The sequence below is a fragment of the Sturnus vulgaris genome, chromosome 12 (genome assembly GCF_052056855.1).
Source record: "Sturnus vulgaris isolate bStuVul1 chromosome 12, bStuVul1.hap1, whole genome shotgun sequence".
Taxonomy (NCBI): domain Eukaryota; kingdom Metazoa; phylum Chordata; class Aves; order Passeriformes; family Sturnidae; genus Sturnus; species Sturnus vulgaris.
Window position 1 is genome coordinate 17,708,755 of NC_142254.1, and position 22,085 is coordinate 17,730,839.

At 38.8% G+C, this 22,085-nt stretch overlaps 1 protein-coding gene across 2 annotated transcripts in view; it reads left to right on the forward strand.

Moving 5' to 3' along the window:
* The window catches only part of CDH13 (cadherin 13), a 429,361-nt gene that overhangs the window by 77,916 nt on the left and 329,360 nt on the right, over positions 1-22,085 (forward strand). For both annotated transcript variants that reach the window (XM_014874444.2, XM_014874443.2), the window contains exon 2: positions 7,943-8,054. In XM_014874444.2, coding sequence (XP_014729930.1) covers positions 7,943-8,054 — 112 coding nt within the window. The remainder of the gene's footprint in view (positions 1-7,942; positions 8,055-22,085) is intronic.

Sequence of the window (22,085 nt, forward strand, 5' to 3'; positions counted from 1 at the left end):
ACAATTTTTAATTTATTTCCTTTTTAGAAAAGCAGAGATCCATATTTTCATTCATCTAAATACTTCATGAAGTCATTCCTGCTGGAAAAGAAGATCAACCTGTTTATTTCATTAGGCAATAAATAACTAAAATGTTTGGTATGAGCAGATCTTCAAAAAGGTTATTGTTGTAAGGCAGTTTAGGTTTCAGCAATTCCACACCTTGCAGCACAAGCAGTCCAGAACTCTGACTTTCAATGTTTCTTCTTTATGCCTCTTTCACTGGTGCAGGAGTGCTATCAAATGGCTCATTTGCATTATTCTGTACCCTGTAAAATGAATTTATTATGCAGCTTCTCTAAATAGGCTAAGCAGCTGTAATCTCATTCCAGTGGTGTATGGGTTTCAGCAAAACATGATTACTTCTTTCATAATGCCTAAAAATAAACAAAAAAATAACCTTGGAGCCCAACCTGTCCTTTTGCTCGAGTCTAGTGTGTTAAATGGTGCTATTAATCACAATGGGTAGTTATTTACTTGTTAAATACTTGAGTAATTTAAAATATTACTTACTTTGCACACAAGTAACAGGTTTTGGTCTCTGTTATTAATCATTAAAATACTTAATGAAGCGGGATGAGAGCCATTCCTTGGATTACAAAAATCTGAACAATGTTCAGATACATCTGCATAGCTGCAAGTGGAAGGTGATGCTGCACTCTGAGCCATGTGGGTGCAAATCATTCTCAGCTGGGAGCTCTGTTGGCTCCATGGGCAGATCCTGAGCCTCAGCCAGGAATCTGCATGGAGAGGGAAGGCTGAGCTCAGGTTCTGGGTTCTGGGCTGGAAGATCTCTGCTGACTGTGGGAAGAGCTGGTTCCTCTCTGGCCAGAAAGGGCATAGATTTAATAGTGCATGAGGGTTTGTATCTGTGCTTATATTTCATAAAGATTAATCCTGGCTCTGTTTGCAGAAGCTGCTTAACATTGTTGTAGGTAAATGGTGGTCATACCTTCACTGATGTCACATTTCTCAGCTCTTTGTGTGCTGGTTAATTTTAAAATGATCGTGAGCCACCAGCATGACAAGACTTCAAAAGGAATTTTAGGAAGCATTAGGCAACATATTTTGGGCTTAAGGAAATATCCAGATACTGGAGAACGTTTATCTGGAATTCTTTATGTATTTTGCTCTGGTGAAGCTTAAGCAGGCACAAAGAAATGTTACTGAGATGATCACAGGGGTGTATCCAAATAGAAGGAGTTTGGTTTTTCTAGCTAAACAAATCAAAGATTTAGAGGGGACAAAGGTTAATTTAGTTACGAGACAAAACTTCTACAGGAATAAATGGCTACAAATTGACCATGAACAAATTTATTCTGGAAGGTATGAAATGACCATCAGAATAAGGGTCAGAAATTGTGAAATGTAGGAATTATTTATGATTGGAATCAAGTGATCTGACCAGCAGATCATTGTGCCTGCTTGTGACACTAGAGGTGGTGCCTGTGTAAGGGTTTCACAGAATTACAGGATTGTTGGGGTTGGAAGGGACTTCTGGAGATCATCCAGATCAGTCTTCCTGTCCAGAAGAGCTACCTGGTTCAGGTGACACAGGAACGTGTCCAGATGAGTTTGGAATGTGTCCAGATGGGTTTGGAATGTCTCCAGGGCTTCCCTAGAATTCCCAAGCTTTTCCTGGGTTCCAAAGTCAAGGGAAATCTAAGCTAGCTCAAGTTCTGGAGCATGGAAATTATCTTAGTGAGAATTAATTAGAAAGTTTATTTTAGGGTGTAGTTTCATGGCAGCTGCCTCAGGTTGGGGTACAGACTGTGGGGGTCTCACACCAGGCCCTGTTTTTCCAGCCACATCATCCTGTGGACTCTGGGATCCACAGAACTTTGTGGTGACTGGGAGAGCAGGGAAAGCGACTTGGGACAGAGGATTGTCCCAACTCTGCCTTGAAATGAGGATGCTGTCAAAGTGCTCCTGTGCTCTGCAGGCACTGCTCATGTTATCCTTCTTCAGCCTGAACAGTTTGGGCTCCGTGGTCACTTTGATCTCTGAACACAGCCTGGGAGCAATAATAAATGAATAAATCATTTCTGAAGAAAATGATGGTGCCTCTTCCTGAGCTCCTCAATTTCAGCAGGCAAGTGGCTGTTTGAAACTACCTGTTCTGACACTACCACTGGCAAATCACTCCTTGAATAACTTAATGAGATTCCCAGTGCCAAGAAAGATGCACACCTTTTACTGAATATGCGATAAAATTCTTATAATAAACATAGGTACGTAAGGAAAGTGCTCATAAAAGGGAAGTTCCTGTGGTAGATAGTCTCACAAAAGAGTTTGTCACATTTTGTTTCGAGTTAATGGATGCCTACCGCAGTCACACAGCTTCAGTGACAGGAGAACTGAATTCATTTAAGCCAATAAAGTCATTCTAATTTGCATTTTCATAGCCCACTCTTCAGTACTCCGCGTGTGACTTTCTCTTTTAGGACAGAGCTGTGCAGTAAATGGATAGGTAGGCCCTTTAAAAGGATATTTATCATCCTTGAAGAATCTTAGTGCCAAATCTTAATAGCATTTCTTACAAAAATGACTGGAATTCTCTATCAGATATAGAGGTAGAGCTGTAGAGATTAGGAACAGTCTTTTTTTAAACTTCTGTTCTGATAGAAAGAAGAGCTGTTAAAGCCTGAAACAGTGAAAAATTCCCCCAAAATGAAAATATTGCATAAAAAAAATGCCCCAAATAATAGCATTCTAGAAGTCAAATTAATTTAAAAGAACTGTGCATTTAATAAATTCAGTCACATTCAGAGATAAATAATTCAACATACCTTTATGTAAAGTTAAAATACCTTTGTTAATTATGCCAATCAGAGGATAATTTATTCAAGCTTTTGAGGGGTTTTTTTGTTCCAGTTGATATTAAAAAACACAGAAGACACAGGGAACTTCATGTCCAGTCTGTGTGTGTGATTTGATGAAATAATTGCCTTAGGACCTGCTGACACTCTAATTGGAGACTGCATAATGCAGAACCACAACCTTAGAGCAGCACTCTCTTTATTTTAAGGACCCCTCTGTTAATTTCATTTGAATAACTCCCTCATTTAAATCTAGAGAGAAGCCTTCAAATTTCATCATCTCCCTGTGACTGTGCTGTTTATCACTTGTTTCCTTCTCTGATGGCCTCCTCCCTATCCATTTTTGTGGGTCTGGTGTTGCAGCACCTGAACATGGAAAAGGTTTTAAGATTCAAAGAAGTCAATCTGCATGATAAAAATATTTTGTCATGAGCAATTTAATTCAGTGTTGGCAGTTCTCATTATTCTGATTACTTTTTTTCTCTCCTTTCTCAGCTCTAAGGATCACCGTATTTCTTATGAAAATCTGAAGTTTTCATATGCAAAATGCGAATTTCTGTTTCTCATGTTTCCACAGAAAACCTCAGAAGCATAAATTTTCCATACCCACTTCCAAGTAAATGAGTCAAATAAAAAAGAAACCCCAAACCCATACTTTAAAAGATAAAAAAAATCCCAACCCTATCAGAAACTCCAAACAGAACAACAAGAACTCAAATCTCATTTCTCAGAAAGTGGCTCATAATTTTTGAACTCTTGAAATAATTACACTTAGTAAAAAAACGAGCATGATTTCAGTTTTAGCTCATAATTTTTGTGCTCTATGTTCTTTTGTTTTCATTTCACATTACTCTCCTGAAGTCAAAGGTAGAATGTGGTCCTACAGAATATTTTCCTCTGAAATGAGATTTGTTTACATTTACTCTGTGCAGAATTCCTGTTTGGGCAGATGGCTTTCACAGGTGTCTGCACCATTTACATTTCTAATTAAATAAAGCCTTACAGAAGGATGAATTTCACACCATAAGAATGTGTGTGAAATGCAATTAATATTCTGAGCTTGTGTTTCTGTGCTAGGTGATCTCCTAAAGGTAGGGCTAATGAAGATATGAGGGTGTGCACAGCAAAAAGGTGAGAAAATTCATTTGCAGAGCGAGCATGTGGCCAAACTGAAACTGTGCAAGTTGAAAAGAACATAAAGATTCTAAAATTCTTTAGAAAGACCTTTCTGAGATGACTTCGAGTCACCAGAAGAGGAGGTAGAAGCACGCTGGGTTTTGAGGTGTCTGATACCCAAAGGTATTTTAGCATCAGGGAGTTTATTCATTTCCTCTGCAGTACAGTGTTAAATTGCTCTCCTTTTTTTGCTTTCCAACCATATTCTATGTGAGCAGCTTTCAGTGCAAATGTTGAGGTCAGTAAAGGTCACCAGCATGTGCATGTTGGTTTATTAACTAAAAAAAGGTGTTTCTTAGGCTTGATATCTCACCAGGAGTACAGTTCTAGCACAGTGGCCAAACTAGCACAGGAGTTGTCTGAATTGTGACATTTCCTTACACCAACTAGCAATAAATTCTGAAAGAAAAATTGTCAAAATATTAAAACTGAGTCTTTGCTCTGTACATTTCTGAAAAGCAGGAGGTTGAAAAACTTGGATTTTGCTTGTTGGTGAACACAGAATGTGTAGGTCTGAGTAGTCATGATTCTGTTTTGCTTTTCAGACTTCTACCCTTTTAGATTTCATGAGCAAATTGTTTGCTGTATAACTGTTATTTTTGTTCAAGCATTTGGCTTTTTTCTTGGTAGAAGGTGAAGGATCTTTTTGTACTAATTGCCCAGCACTTCACTAGTTGTGTGAAAAATATTTGTATATGTGGAGTTCTACACATGACATTTAAATATCATTTACAGTGTGTTTAGCTGAAGTCTTTCTTTAGGTGCTTATCAGCCTATAAATCTTTCTATTATATCCAAAAATACGAAATCTACATGATGTTTAAATTCAGAATATATTCTGCTTTGAACAAGTCTCTTTCCCTTAAACATGTATCTGCCTGGCTTATTTTTTTCAAGATATTTTTAAAGACTACTGTCCCCAAAGTGAAGAACCCTAACAGAAATTATTTTAATGAGATAGAAATTTATTTCAACAGCAGTTACTTCATGAGAAAAATAAATTAAAAGAATAATTTTCCTTTTAAAAGATAATTAATTAAAAACTGTCCATGTGATGACAGATTTAACATTTTGTCTGACGTGTTGAGAAGAAGAAAGTGCCTGGAATTGCACAAGTGGAATAAAATGTTCCATTTCACAGCAAGGCCAAGCTTGAGTCTTGTAATTATTTCAAAGGGAGTAAAGGTCATTTTCTATTTGCTGCATCTCTATTATGTGAGGCTTCTGTACCAGGCTTACAGAAGTTAACTCATGACCCATTTAGATTGCCCAGATTTCAAAGTCAACTTAGGCTGTCACAAATCTGATAAAGTAGACATATTCCCTTCTCTAAATACTGCCATAGATGCTGTCCAAAGAGGCTTTTTATTTATAGCTCTGTAAGACAAGAGTTCCAGCTTTAAGGCTCGAGTAGCTGGGAGATCAGAACATGATTTCCCTCTCACTTGTGGTGTTAATCCTTTAGGGGAAGAGCTGTTTGTAGATAAATTTCAGGATATATGGCTGGGACTGGTTTTCTGGTGGGAACTCCTTATATAACTTTGCTCGCATCTTGAGATGGGAAGAGGTTTTCTCCTGCTGTGATTGCATTTTTATGCATATTCATCCAGGAACACTGAGTCAGAAAGACAGGTACTTTAAAGCTGCACCTGTGCACGCAGAAAATGTGTGCAGAAGATGCATGTGTGCCCTTCTTCTGTGCATATGCCCATTGAAATGCATATAAGGCAGGTTTGTTAACAATCAGTAATCAAGCTTTATGCACAATTTTCGGGGCAGGCTCTGCATACCTCAGTTCACATTTGCAGATGTCTCCTGCTGGAAGACTGAAGGGGACACATCCCATTCTCAACCCAAAAATCTCCAATAAAAATCAGTATATCAGTGTCATTAAGAGAACTAGGGATTGGGAGCTGTGGTTTTAAACCTTTTTAAGAAATGCAGGAATAGTGTGATGATACCGAAATTAATAATAGTGTATTGCACTACTAATTGCAATTAATAAAAGTGTATTGCTCTTTTCTTGGTGCATTACTTTAAATCTTTCTCTTCTTTCTTGGTTAATCCTTCCAAGGGACCAACATGGAGCAAGTCAGGATGGAAGACAAAGGTGTCCATCTGTTGTGTTTGCCTTCCACCAGATAAATTGCCATGAAATATTCTGGCTGTTTCTCACAGTCTGCTGGCACTTCTGGCCAAGCTTTTATAGCAACTGTCAGTGACATGAAATAAATGATCCAGCAGTTGGTTCCCATAAGAACAACTAATGCAGGCCAGGTGGGGCATTGCTGCCTTTGGATTTTGTAAATGGGTAACACAAGACTTTAAATGAGTGGGAAATGCAAGAAGGGAGAGAGCAGGTCATGTATCACTGTGATTTAACAAATGGACCGTGAGTGGTGGGGGATAGGGAAACGTGCAGATGGTAAAATATTGTAGGACATCTCTTTAGGATCAGGATCAGCAGACTTGGATGATAAAGGAGTGGAGGTGGGACTGAGAGTTGCTGTTGGTACACTGGGAGAATTGAGACCTCTGTTGTCACCTGAGCTGCTGAAGGAGAAAAGAGCCTTCAGCATTCACTGGCGTGATACTGGGGAGAAATTGTCTTCACTTGACACCCGAAGAACTTCATTTCCAAAACTGTAATTGTGTGTTGAGGATGCCTTGAGTAAATAGACCCATTGTGCAAGCCACTTGAAGAGCAAATGTCATTCGGGCCCCCTGTGTTTGTTTCCCTCTTGGTTGTCACACGTGCCCTCTCTAGTTGATTGTGCTCGGGCTGCCTGACAAGCAGCAGATTGCCCATAACAATTTTGAGATCAGAGTGGTCAGTGCACCCCCTGGAAGTCAGGTTTAGTAAAACACCTTTAGATGTTCTAAAGCAGAAAGTACTTCTGAAAATGCACTTGGGTTGGAAAAGATGATTTGACATTTCCTGCTCTTAACCTTGCCTCCTTTTGCCTCTCTCTTTAACCTTTTACACTTTTTAGTAATTTCTTTCTGCTTGCTGCTTCTTTCTTGACCATTCTTACCTCCATGCTCTCATTTAACAGCTGCCAAGGAAAATAGCCCTTCAGGTTGTTTTCTCTATTCAGGGATAAAATGCTTCAGAGTCTGAGATCAGAATTGTACCTATTCCCAAGCGATTTTATTTTGCTTTTAAGCTTCTTCCTTTGATGTTCCTGTGGTGACACGGAACTTGGGTGACCACGTACAAACAGTGACACAAACTGTATTCAGCTGGAACCTTCAGATCCACCTCCACTGTGATGCACACATTCCTTTTTCAATCCTCCCTTGGTGTAAATAAGCTTTTGATTATAGGGAAAATGGACAAACTGTGGCTTAGAGAGAAAGAAAAGAAACAGTTCATACTTGCTAGCAAAGAATTTCTTTTATAAATGAAACTTCTGTATGTGAGACTTTACCCTTGAATATAGAATTTCTTCTGCAACTTGGTGATCAACTTTGAGACAGCTTTGCAGCTCTTAATTTATCACTTATTCAAATCAACTTGCATGTGCTTAATTTCAGCATATATTTAGGTCCAGCTCTATTCAGCTAGGCCTAAATAAATGTGATTTTTATCAGCAACATTACATCTTATGTTTTTAATGGACCAGTAACATTTTTTATTGATATTCTGAACTGGAATTCACCTTGAAAGCTACTATTTTGTAATTTCAATGTCAGCCCATATATATAAAAGCAAAAACCTTACATAAAAAATTGTTTAGCAAGATTTGAAGGGGAAGTGTGATATGATGGATATTCTGTTTTATGAGTATGGACCCAAATGTTTTGTTTTATGAGCACTGAGCCTAAACCAGCTATGGTTCCCAGAAGCCAACATGATGGATGCAGGAGTGGATGTTAAAAGTCTATTTCTGTTTTTTTCCCCTCAGGTTCTGCTGCTTGCATGTGCAGAAGATTTAGAATGCGTCCCTGGATTCCAGCAGAAGGTTTTTTATATAGAAAAGCCATTTCAATTCACAGAGGACCAGCTGGTTCTGAACTGTATGTTCTTTTCATATATTACTATTGTGCAAAAATCAGAATTGTTTATGTATTCATTTCATTCCTGCCATTTATCAGAAAGCGGTTTTTTGTTTTGTACCTAAGATTTTGGATATTGCCATGATTCAGTCTGAGTTCACCTGCATTAATCCTATGTCTCTATGGGCTTTACTCTGTTTCATGTATTAGAAATGGCAAAATACAATATATAATCATTTAGGGCTATATGAAAGTTGTGAAAACCTAGAATCAGCCACTTCTTAAAAATTAAATTTACTCTGAATTTTTTTTATAATCTTACCTATGAGCTTGGAAATTGGGACTTGCCCATCAACATCTCTATTAAATTATCTCTGTGACTCAGATTTAGAAGTTTGTATTTTGAAAGCATTCACAGATGATACAAGTCCAAGTCTTTACATGAAATTCAGAGACTGGAAGAAGTTTGGGATCATCAGTGATAGCAAAGTGTCCCACAACTGGACTATTCAGTATATTTCCATTGAACAGATGTCACATTATAAAACCCAGTCTGGCACTGTGTACCCAAAGCATTAAACTGAAGCAGATTTAACAGTTTTTCAGTTCTAGTGTTAGTTCATTCCAATACTTCAGGGTTACAAATTGTTTGCTCCGTTCTGGGGCTTTGGGTTTTCAGCAGTGTCAGATAAAAGCAGAGTCTTATCCAATGGTCGATGTCTTTAAAGACTTAAAAAAGGATTTAAGTGCTGCCATTTCCATAACTTCCAAACACACCTGCATTTTTACATGTGACATTTATTACTAATGATTTTGTTGTGCTTGGCTGCTGGTGCTGAACTGGAATTCTTCTGGGTGTCCAGCATTGGGCAGTAGTGCTGGGCTCCTATGTGCAATATCTGAATCCTACAATGGGATACATCCCTTAGCTTGGTGGAACCAAGAAATGCAAACCAATATTACTCACCAAATGCACACATATCCCATCTCAGCTGCCTCCAAATATCACTGCTACATATTGATGTATTTTCACTTCACATGAAGATGTAATCTGTGCACATACACTTTAAAATAGCACTAACTTCTCAAAACGAAATGTCAGAATTAGTTGCCAAAGTCTATTGAAATAACTCTCTTAAACTTAAGTCATTCAGCCTTTGGAAGTTCTAAAATAAACTTCTAGGATTACATTCTTAGTCTCAGCATTTTCATATGTTGCTTAGTCTGAGCTGCTTTTTCACAGGAACTTTAGATCACGAGTAGAAATACTAGTCAGAGATGTGAGATTGTTGTTCAGCTTAGAAAAGAGATTTCAAACTTCTTATTTCTTTGGGGAATTTAGTTTTTCTCTGGAATTCTTATTTTGGGGTTGTCAAACACATTATTCTTACATACCTAAAAGGTGAAATTCTTAGAATATAATAGATTTAATAAGCATGCAGATTTGAAGACCTATTAAAATAAGCAGTATGGATAAACTAGTGTTAAATTGAATAAAAGCAATCTTTGTTCAATACATTTTCCTGCTTCAGAACTTTGAGGCTGTAGTGTGTCTAGCCAGATCTCCTGCTGATTTGGAAAGGATCACCCAAGGATGTGTTGGTTCAGCCAAACTGACTGGGCTGCTCTGTGGTGACCCAGCCATTTGCAGTGGTATAAAGTGAGCACAATAATTAAGATGCCATCATTAGTGAGAGGAGGAGGGAAGAGACTCAGAAATGCCTGGGAACAATCTCTGGAATTAAATTATTTTAATAAGCAGACACTAAATTGGCCTAATGTGCAGTGTTGGACAGAGGCAGACTGTTGATGTGTGATCCTGGTTAATTCAATCACCCACAAACAGGGTGTCCTTCATGCAGCCCCATTAAACTTCAGCACAGTTCCTTCATTTTAGCTGTCAACAGAATTGATAATTTTAATTGTCTGTTTGAATACACTTTGCATGCTCTTGCATCTTTTTATGCCCATTACCAAGAGCAGTGTAATTTAGCAGTTGCATTGCAATGCGAGGCTTACCAGGGCTGTGTAAATTAATAGAGCAAATATGTAAACCAGGCCTATAGCAGTGATTGTTTTTGTAGTCCTCAACAAGCCAAGGAGCTCCTTAATTCTTTTCTGAAGTGCAATAATACAGTCTCTCTTTTTTTTTTGTTTTCAATTTAAACAAGAACCTACTGTACGTTTCATTGCTAGCATTTCCCTTGTAATTAAATATTGGTTGTGGCTGCTTCTTATGTATTTATTACTTCTACATATGGCAGTGTTAATTGTATTTTATACTTACTGATGGGAAGAATGAAGAGAAGGCCATACCGAGGGTACAGAATTTTCTGTTATTTCTTGTCCTGATTTGTAGCAATTTTTATTAAGGCCTACTTATAAGCTGGCTGTAACTGTGTGCATATTCTGCTCCCTGTTAGTTTCACTGGTATTCAGTTACTATTAGTTTTTCTGTCATTGTGCTCAGGCTGAACTGGCTTTTAAATTCTTATTTATTTATTTGCTCTTGCATCTCATTTAGTAGCAACCTCCAGACTATGACCATTTTTTTGTCCCAGTTTGGTAATTTTTTTCCCCTCAGACCCCTTCAGATCTCCTTAAAACTTGTATTTTCTATGACCATAAACAAAATAAGGCATTGCTCTTTTACTTTGGGTCTGCCCAGTTTTTTCCTCTGTGTGCAGAACTAGATGTTCCCTTGATGTAGTGAGAAAAGATTCATGGAGTCACTTTGTGGAAATAGTAATTATGTCCACATAATTATTATTCTAGCAAACAATTGTGTCACTGTTTTTCCCTTTCTTAGAGGCTTTTTTTTTTTTTTAACTTTACACCTAGGACCATCTTTGCAATCCAATAGAGAAGGTCATCAAGATTTCCACATTCTTGATGAAGTGTTAATTGACAGCATTTAATTACAGGTTTTACACCTGTCAGAAGCACTTGTGGCCATGAAATGCCTCCCCATCAGAAAGGCTGTCCCTGCCAAGGCTGGCAGGTCACTGGTAGTGACAGGGCTCTGTCACACTGGGCTGAGGGAAATTTCCTAATCAGACTCAACAAACGTGGGAATGTAATTGTGTTACATTAATCACGTTTATACTTAACACACATCGGGCTTGGCTTTTGGGGGTATTTTTAATTGACAATGAATCAAATAGTGCACTTGAATAATGGAGGCAATTAACATAAAGCACGAGGTGATGCATTGTGCATACTAAACTGGGGAAGGCATTGCCAGGGCTTTAAATGTCAAAACAAAGGAAGTGTTGACCCTTACTTGAAAAGCTTTAATTTGAATGTTAATTAATGGCTGACCTCTTGTGTCTCTTACGTGATAGATTGCATGTTCAGAGCTTGGGTTGCTTCAAGATGAAGGTTTTGTATGTCTGCATTTGGGTACTTTTTGTTCTGTGGATTTTAACAAAGAGCTTTCTACTCAACCATATCAAAATCATTATTTACTCATATGATGTGAAATATCTTAGTGTACTTATTAATGCTTAAAAGTAGGTTTTCAATTGTCTGGTAAAGCTGTGGCCTCCAACAAGACTTACTTTGTTCAAACCACATAAAGCCTGTGGAAAGATCAGAGAAGATCATTCCTCCTCCTAGAGCCTGGTGTGTGCACAGATCATGGCCCTGGTCATGCTCACATAAAACATCTCCTGTTGATTCTGAGCTGATGCCATGTGAGAGCTGTGATTTGTTACATCCACCCTTCTCACTGATTCCATGCCACTTGGCTGCACAGGTGGCCTCTTCCTGTGCCTGTTCCATGCTATCAGTAGTGCTGCTGTTCCTCTCCTGCTCGTTCTGACCCTGGAATTATCACACCCCCTTCGTTCTTCCCTTTTCCCCACACCTTGCACAGAGCCACCATGGCAGCCTCATTCAGCCCCCAGTGATTTGCCAAAGCCTCTGACACGGGGTTTGGATGTGACTGTTAACTCTTCAGGCTGCATATTACAGGTTTGAGCAATTGGGATTGTAGCTTGCAAAAGCACATGTTCAAGCAAGGAAAGATATTAAGCTTAGCAATTTCTTGCAGGGGAAACAGTCTGTACTTCTTGGTAATAGCGAGATAACTGTGGATTTTCCACCTATTCAGTGTGTCCTTGCTGAAACAGTGTTGTGGCTTTTCAAAATGAAGAAGTTTTTAATGCATTTTGAGTTTAACAAGCATCTTAAATTTTCTTTCAATTCACATAAATTGCTCGCTGTGTTAAGAATGTGCTTCAGAAGATGTTGAAAAATGAGTTGGTTCCCATTCCTTGGGATTGAGGAAACAGGTTCAACGGAAAGGCATCTCAGCTTTCCTACCCAGATTGTGCTTGTTATATCCTAAAATATATATCTTTATGGGCTCATATGCATGGGTAGAATTTGAATACTAGACATTCAATCTGTCACTTGTAATGTGGTTAAGATAAAGCATCTGGAACTCTTATTCCATGCAGACAAAAATATTGGTCAGAATTTGAAGCAACACATCTTAAGCACACTATTCTTATTTAAATGGTCATAGGAATCCAAATTCATGTAAGTAAAAATCCAGGAAATATCTGAGGGTGTGTGCAAAATGGTTGTGAAGTTGTGGAAGTTTTAAAGTGGGAGGCTGGGACCTCTATTACATGTTTGTGGGGGCAAGGTGAGGAAGATCCTTTTGCACCTAAATACTTAATGCATTGCCTTTTAATTGAAGTTTGATCCTCAACTCCTACATGGAGGGAGAACATTGTCTGGGAATACATATTATGACTAAATAATACAGAATGTCTTAACTGTACCTCTGAATAGATACATGCAGATTGGTGTTACAGCACAACAATATCACATCATCTGTTTAACTGTTTTCACACATGATGGAAGTAAAACAAAGTAGGAGAGAATGGTTGTTGAGTGCCAGGTGGTCAGACAATTCCCTCCCAAACAGTGAGTGTCAGCTTCCAGGACCCAAGTCAAAAATAGACTGATTTTTTTTTTAATAAAACTAGTATTTGCAAAGGTAGGACATTAGACTGAGCAAAGTGAAAGAATTATTTAGTCTCTGAAAAACATCTTCAGGGCTGAATCAAAACATCCCTGGGGTGCAGCCAGCTCTTGTGGAATAACAGAGGGAAAGGCATATGTGTTGTGAAACCTCCCCTTGGCATTTTAATTCCAAGGTGGAGGAAATGAGCATCTAAACTCAAATTTTCTTGTCTGTTTCATTGAGAAAAGCCACATAATCCTGTTTAAAAAACAAACCAAAACAAGCAAACCCACAGGAAAAATGGGTGAGGATCTTTGCAGTGACAGTGAATGCTCTGTTAGCAGCTTGGTCTGGATTTAGGAAGATAAAAGTAGCAGATTACTTGGTTTGGGATTTAATTTGTTTCTGGAGACTTTCCAAGAGCCATAACGTTTCACAGCTAATACTTTTTTGAAATACGTGTGGGCTTTGGTTGGCTGAAACATGCCAGCTGTTCTCCTAATAATCTAAATCAATGGCCAACTGCTCGGTATTAGCAGGTTGGGTCTCTTGCTCAGTACAGTGCAAACCTTGTATTAATAATGTCCCCAGGTGCTTCAGTGGAAGACTTCTCTGCTCATTTCCAGTTGGCAGTTTCAGAACAAAAAAAAAATCAAATTAACCAAGCTATTACTCCTGTACAGATTACCCAGGCAGGCCACGAGGCAGCTCCTTCTCTGCAGGGGTACAAATATGGTGGAAGGCCAAAATCTCTTTTAGGATAATGTAGGTGGCTTAGCTTAGGCCAAACTCCATAAGCAAATGCTCTGACACTGATTGCTTATGGCTGGCAACATTTTAACAGGGTCATCTTCCTGAGGAAATGAGAGGTAGGGACGTGAGATTTCTGGTGATAGGTTAGGGCTGGGGTCACTCTGGAGAGGATCCAGCACCAGCCCAGCTTTGTCAGGAGGAAACTTTGTCCATATCTGACAAAGAGATGCAAATCCCTCCACACAGACATGTTAATGCATTTCTGTAGAACATTTCTTGGTATTTTCATGGACTGCCTTTCTGACAGGACTTTTAATTTGAGGATCTTAGGAAATCACCATTCAAAAGAATCATGGCTAGCTAACCTTTTCCATTACATTTCAAAGTGCAGTGTGGACATTTAGCGAGAATTAATGGGAGTATGTGAGGTTAAATCTTCCTTTAAACATAGAATCTCATTTAAGTTAATGATATCTTAAAGCATGCAAGTATTCTTGAAAATAATTGTAGATGTAGTTCACAATTAATTCTGAGCTTTTAGGATTTCTCTCTGTTAATCCAAATCAAATTATAACTTTTCTAATGTAATTATGATCATGCTTCAACTTGCAGTTTTTCTTTCCCTTTGCTTATTTAAATCAGTCCTTTTCAGACAGAGCAGTCTGTCTGCTTTAATGGACACATCTCCTTTTCACACAGCCTTCCTGTGCCATGTGATTTCTGAGTCTTGCCTTGAGAATAAGTACCACTGGCTGTAAACACAGGAAATATTTCAGAAATCTCTTAGACTGAGAGATTTTTCTAGCTGGAGGCTAATGCTCTGATTTTGTTTTATGCCTCTGTTCAGTCTATCCACCTGAACTTTTTCCTCTAGAGAAGGGAAAGAAAAAGTATATTTTAATGGATTGATTCTGAAAACTCTGGTTGGTCTGGAATGACTTTGTGCATATTTGTATGCCTTGTACCTGCTGCTTCTGGGGCAGACAAGTGAACCTGTAGACAGGGGGAGTAAGTCCATGTCATATTCTGTGATGTGAATATTAACTAAAATGTTTGTCTTGGGTTTTTTTAATCCCTGAAAAAATATCAGCCTGGGCAAAGGGTAGGATTTGCTCAAATAAGAGTCCCTGCCTGTAAGGGATTATCTTTAACAAAATTTGAAATTCTTTCACCAAGGAATTCTTTTAAAACAAACGAAAATAAAACTAGGAGCCTTGGGAAGACCTAAAAGATTCCTAGAGTGATCTGGGATGTTGTTTTTTTAGACAAGAATTCCACTTACAATACTCACTTTGATTTGTTTACTTTCTATTAAAAAAGAAAAGCAATAACCCAGTGCAACCTTCGCCTCTCAGCTGTGGAGAGAACTGAAGCAGAACTGAGGGGCCTTTAATAAGGCAGCAAAACGGAGGCAATGCTGGAGCAGCTTTACAGGTAGTCGATAGCAGAAGAGAAATTCCTCCCTCAAGTTGGAGCCAGCATTGGTAAATCTCTGACACTTTTGAAACACTTGCTGGCAAGTACCAGAACCTAAAAGCAGGTTAGACTGAAGTCAGTGATAATCTCCTTGATGCACAGGACCATTCTGCTGCCAGGGAGTCGGGTTTGTTTTACTGAAAAGCAGATTGTGAATCTTTTCTCCCTTATCAACAGTGCTGTAAATGCTCTGGCTGGATCTGGCTTTATGTATGAACTGGATTGTCTTGGACTTTTTCTAAAATAGTGTAAAGCAAGGTTGTAGAAAATGGATGCATTTTTAATTTTGTTAATATTGTATTCTATAATTAAATATATTTATATTCTCTATTAACCACACTGATATGAAACTTTGTTTATGTAAATGTTAAGGCACGTGGGTTTTGTTTACCTTCCTTTGTGTGGCAGTGAAACAGAGGAAACACAAAAATGTGCTCTGGTCTGCTAAAAACCCACATTGCCTGGTTACAAGTTGGACCCCTACAGAATTTTAATTACAGTGCCAGCTCTCAACACTTACAATAAAACAGTAGGGAGACAACTGTAATTTGACCTTTATAAAACATTAACACCAACCTATACAAAAACATAACTTCAGCTTAAAAGAATACAGTGGGAGGCAGAATTCAAGAAATTGTGAAAACAGTGTACTTATGATACTTCAACTTTTGGAAAAAGCACAGCAATGTGCTGGTGTGGACAGCAAAGTGTGATATTGGTGTGTTTGGTTCCCTGAACCATCTCGTGATCCTCCTACAGAAGTGCTGCATTGTTGGCAGAGGAACATTCTCATGGTTTTTCATGTCTTGGGGAAATCAGTGCTGCTGTGAGGCTTTGGGGTAGAGGATGCTGCTGCATAAACCCCACGGGAAATGCTGATGGATAAAAGCTAGCTTGTTTCTTTCCCAAAAAAAATCCAATTCAGGAAACTTCGGGTGCCATTCCTCCTGAATCTCTTCTTTGCCTCAGTGTTTGTGCCAGTCCCTCGTGGTGAGCTGCACCCTGGGCCAAGGGCTCCTTTCTCCTGTTGAAGGTCAGAGCAGAATGAGGTGATGAAGAGGAGGAATGGAGCAGGACAGTCCATGCCCCTGTTGGATGGGAATGGCAATGACCTATGAAAGGGGCAACAGGACTGGCTCCAAGCTGTAGAAATACCAGAAATAGCCACGAATCCTAATGCATTTTTGGTTAATTCTGGCTGAAATCGTCCCTGAGTTGTGGTGGGGCAGCTCACAGTATTTTTTAGTTCTGTCATCACACAAAGATGATGAATAGCGTGCCCCAGGTCTTCTCCTGTTGTTAATTTAATATATAATAAGCACAGTTAATAAATGTCACCTTTTTATGAAATGGACTTGAAACTGTAAACACAAGGATACTTTAAATGTCCCATAATAAAAGGAAAATTTGAAGATGTCTGAATGCCAAGGTTATAGATTGCCTTTGTGTGACCTGAAACATTTTTGTTTTGCTGTTTGCTGACAGGTGAAGCATCAATTGGTAAAATCTCTTCTTGCCTAACTTTTGATGTGATGTTTCACACCATGTTATATCTATGTTCAACGGTGATGCTGGATACAAACAAAAATTATGGAGGCTAGGAAGGCAATTATTCAGTATTGTGGTTAAGATATTTTCAAGGGTTCATTTTGGCTGGATGAAAAACAATGAGCTCAGTTGCCTAAGATTTGGTGTTTGGCTGTCCAGTTACTATTACGCTGGTTTTTTGGGACTTTTTTGGTGTTTGTTTTTAATCAAGGCTTTTCTAGTTAGAATTTTTATTCAGCCTGGTCTGTATTTATGGAGGAACCACTCAAGTGCATAATAAAAAAAAATGTAGGAAATAGTGATTTTATAATATTTTTCTAGAGCCATGAAAGCAGTATTGTGGGAGTTATTGGGGTAATTTGCAACCAAAGAGCTCATTTCATTTAAATTTTTAAAAGTTACATTTGTGACAGAGGAAAGAGTCTGAAATTATCTTTAATAACAGAGCTGACGAGTTCACTCTTCCGATTAATAAGAAAATGCAACTCTCCAAATGTTCTGTAAGATTTGGTGTTTCTTCTGAGAAATCAGTCAGATCTCATGCAGGTAGGCAGAAGGTTTTTGGCATAATAGAATAGCAGCTTCTGTCAATTCAATGTAAATCAAAATAAGAAATTTTGTTTAAAATTATATTATTACTTCTGGCACTTTACTTTTATTCTTTGAGACACTGCCTTTAATAGCTTCTCCAATAAAGTTTGAAGAAGCTGAAATATAGAAGCTTTAACACTTCCATAATAAATCTATTAAATGTAATGCTTCTGAAAACATTGGGCATTGACTACTTACTGCTGTTTTTATAAGTCAGCATCACTTCCCAGAACTGATACTAACTACAGTTCGCACTGGTAATTAATTGAAATGAAATTACTCGAATGATGAATGAGAGCTGCACACATTTGGTTTAACTCTTTCTGGCACTGTAGCTGTGCTTTAGGTCCTGATTTAGAAGGTATTTAAATAGCACCTTAATTTCAGTTCCTTCCCCACTCTACAGAACTTTGTCAGAGCCCCAGACTGTCTCAGTTCAGCACCAGTTTTTTCTTGCACAGAACGCCCTTTGGGAAAGGCTCAGGCTGAGCAGTGAGGAGGCTGTTCCCTATGCAGCCAAGCAAAAGGAAAGGTGTGAGAGCCTCCCAGCACATGAGTTTTCTGTGCTGAAACAGATGATTTGTGCTGATTATGCTCAGAACCATAAATACAGCAAGGAGTTCAATTTCCACGGGTGAGTGCTGTTCCTGCTGAAATTGGGTTTTTCTGCACAAGCCCATGTCAAAACTCTTATCCTTCCTGTCTGTAAGGGCTACTGGATTTTAGGTAACTGGTCAAACAAATCTAGACTGGTCTTTTTAATGTTCTCTTGATGACCTCTTAAATATAACAAATCGCTGGATAGGGCTGAACTCTGGAAATAAGTGCAGGGGCTGGTGCTGCACCTGCTGCTGGCAGTGAGTGGGTGAGAGCCTCGGGAGGCTGGGATGCTGAGCATGGCTGGGGGCAGCAGCTGGCACTGCCCTCAGGAGAACTGACAGATTTAATAGTTTAATAAAGAGATAAATATTTGTTAAATTAGATTAAAGACCAGATTTAATGTGGCCAAACTGAAAATGATAGGGTATGGGTAAAGGTAAAATTGCTCTTTGTCGAGCTTTACTATTCAGGTCTTTAAAACCAGGTCTATAACAACTCTTCCTGCTAAAGCTCGGGTTTGGAGAAACCAGAGGCAGCCTCAGGTTTGTTTGTCCTCTGAGAAAGCACCTGATGAGTTTAACAGAGCTGTGCCACTTTGGGGATAGTGGGAGAGTGCAGGCTTCACTCAAGATGCAGTGCTCCAGATTTCATCCTGAGTGCTTCTTTCCAGAAATGGTGCCTGCAAAGGTCAGTTAAAGATCCTGTTTAAACCACAAGGACACTGTGAATTTCCCAGGTACTGCACAGCTCATGGATCCTGTGCACAGCAGGTCTCTGGAGTTGGGAAGGAGTGGGATGTGCCGGAGGTGGCACACACAGAGCCAGCAGCAGACAGGATTAAATTGTGTGGTTGGGCAGTGCTGTGAGGGGAGACTGGGACCTCCTGCTTTTATGGATTGTTTGCAAAACAAAACCACAGCACCAAAATCAACCAAACCCCACCAAAACAAATACAAACACACAATAGAGCCCTCAAAGCAGCATTCAGGCAAATACAGCAACCTCTGCTTCTCTTCCCATCCTCTCATCTCTGTGTCAGTCTTCGTGGCGACCTTTGAGATTTTACAGTGTTTTCTTGTTGATGCTCTCCTGAGGAGCAGAGCTTTTACTTGAACCTACACATGCCATACTCCCAGGAGATTGAAATCTTAGCTGTGCACATAACCCTGTTTTTTATCCTTCTGTTGCCTCTTCTTTCTGTTGAAAGAGTTTTACTTTAGATGGATTAATTACACGTGCATTAAATCAGTGACTCCACAGCCTGGTAGTTTGCCCATTTCCATGAGTTAAAGGTTTTGTTTCAATCCCTACTCACCTGCATGTTTCGATTTTTAATGTTTTAAATCAATCAATGATTAGATATAACTATGAGAAGCATCAGTGATTTCAAAATAAATATTTTTATAGGCATTTTAATAACTATTCAGGGAGCTGGAACTGGAACTTGCTTCTGATGTGTGCACAAGAATATTTGGATGTAGTGATTACAAAGTATGTAGGAACACTTAAACTTAGCTTTCAGCAGAAAGCAAAGGAGAAAGTGCCTTATTTTCTGGATTCTTGTCATGTACTTGAGTATCATTCTTATGGTTTGATATTTTTCTTTTTTTTTTTTTTATAATAATCAGTTGGATACAGCTGAAATGATTCCAGCAAAAGAGGGCTGGCACAGCTTGCTGGTGTAGGAGAGTTTTCTGTAAAGCAGAGGGGACAGTGCATGCTCCAGCAGCTCGGAGCAAGTGCAGGTGAACTGGAGCCTTCCAGATCCTGGTGGGATTCTGGAGCTCCTGGTTACATGAAGAACATGAGGTCTTCCCCCTCCAGTGTATTGCTTTGGTATTCTAGGACCTTATTTGTCTTTCCTATATTTGTTAGAAATTCAATGTTTGCTTGTCAAGAAGAATGCTTTCTTTTGCATTGAATAGGTTTTTATTTTGTTTCTATTTTGGTAAGAAAAATGATTTTTCCTTTCAAATTTGATTCTGGTAGAATTCCTCAACACCTTCTGCTTGGCAGCTGAAACAAAAAAAAATTATTTGCACAGCCCTAATGGCGTCAATAAATTGATTTCCCTAGGACACAAGACTGCGTTTCCTCTCTGGGATGCCCCAAAGAGATCGCTATTAATGATAAATGACAATGGAAAATCTACAGAGAAATTAATAACTGGGATGTTGCTCTGAAATGAGAACAGCAACGTGGATGCCCTTGAAGGATACTGAACACATCTCCCTCCCTTTGCACATCAGCTGCTCCTTGTTCATGAATAGATTATGGAAAGGCCACGCTGTGATTGATTTGCCAGCTGCTCTGCTCTGGGAAGAGCAGGGTTATCAAAGGCAAAGGTGATGTTACCTGGGCCTGCCCTCTTGTGTGGGACACAGGAATGGTTGGAATTGTTCTCATTTTTCAGAGCAGAGCTCGAGATCGTAGCTCACTGCTGCTGGTTGATTTCCAGGAGGTCTCTGTGGATTTAGAGAGCTGTATTTGGTTTGGACACTTCAGATGAGAAGAAGTAGAGAAACCTTCCCTTGAAAGAAGGCAATGAAACAAGAATGAATAAATTATCTCTAAAGAAGACTTTTTGATTAGCAGCATCTCCTTCTAATCAGTTTTCCTGATCTCAAAGCTCCTTTTCTACCATGCTGAAAACAGTGATGGGTTTTTGCCAGTTCTACTGGCAAACCTGAACTCTGCAAAGTCTGATGTAATGCATGCAAATAATGTTCTGTGTACATCCCTTCCAATTCTGTGCTAAAAAAATACCTAATTAGAAGGATTACAGGAACTGGAACAAAATGGGGGGAAATATACATTAATTTTCCTCCCAAAAATATAGAAATATAATTGACAATTTTGGTCTGAAGGTTCCAAGGGTTTCTTGAAAACTGTTGAGGTGCAGTCATGAAATCTTACAGGAATTATAAAAAGTGCTGAACACTAAACTGCAAATGCCATTTGTAGCTGACTTCATGCAGTTCTGTTTTACCTCTGGAAAGTAAAATCAATTTCAGATTAACTTTGACAGGGAGGTGTTGAGGTATGTGAGTCAGCACTTACTCAGATATTTCTGCCAGCCTGTTGGGAAGACAAAGAATTGTGATGGATATTATCAATAACAGTGCTAGCCTGAAAGGAAAATTGGCAAACTAAGTTAAGAAACACTTTTCTGCCTTGTCCTGGCACTCTACTCAAAAAACTAAATTATAAGTTGTTATTAGTGTACAAAACTAAAATTTGTCTTGAGGTTTAGGAACTTTTTCCCCCTTCTCTACTTTTGTTTTTTTTTTAACCCTGCTGTTATTGCTGTTACTGTTTTATTTTCCACTTCAAATTCTGGAACAGCTATTTTTTTTCTCTGAAACAGTGTGTTTGGTAGAAGTCGGTACAGCACGTTTGAAACAATGAGGGATTTCATTCTTTTTATCCACAATTGTGGAGCTATATTTAATAACCCTTTATAATAATCTTTCCACTATACTGAATTATGTATTGATTCTTCTTTTGCATTCATTACAGAATTCCAGAAGGAAAATGGGCTTTTAGATGTTAACCTGAAACTCTTCACAATTTTGAATACAGTATTACACGTAATTCTGTGAGGACCTAATCACACATCGTTTGATTTCAGTGAAACAACTCTCATTGACTTCCCTGAGAGCTGACTGAGACTTGGCTTGAACTGTTGTTGTGTTATTGGAAGCATAATAAGCATTTTGATTCAATTTTCCATCTCTTTCAAGTCTTTCATGTTATTCTGTTGTGCATGAAGTCCTGCTACACAGAATTAATGCATTGTTGGGTTGGAAAGGCCCCTTAAGATCACAGAATCCAACCATCACCCAGCACTAAATCCAAGTGTCACCTCCAAGGGTGGGAACCCAGCCACTGCCCTGGGAATCCTCTTTCAGTGCTTAATAACCCTTCCAGTGAAGAACTTCTTCCTAATAGCCAATTTAAACTTCCCCTGGTACAATTTGAGGCCATTGACTCTTTTCCCATCACTTGTTAATTTTGAGATCGACCCTACCTGTTGCACCCTCCTTTCAGGGAGGTGTAGAGAGCAGTAAGGTCTCCCCTGAGCTTTCTTTTCTCCAGGCAAAACA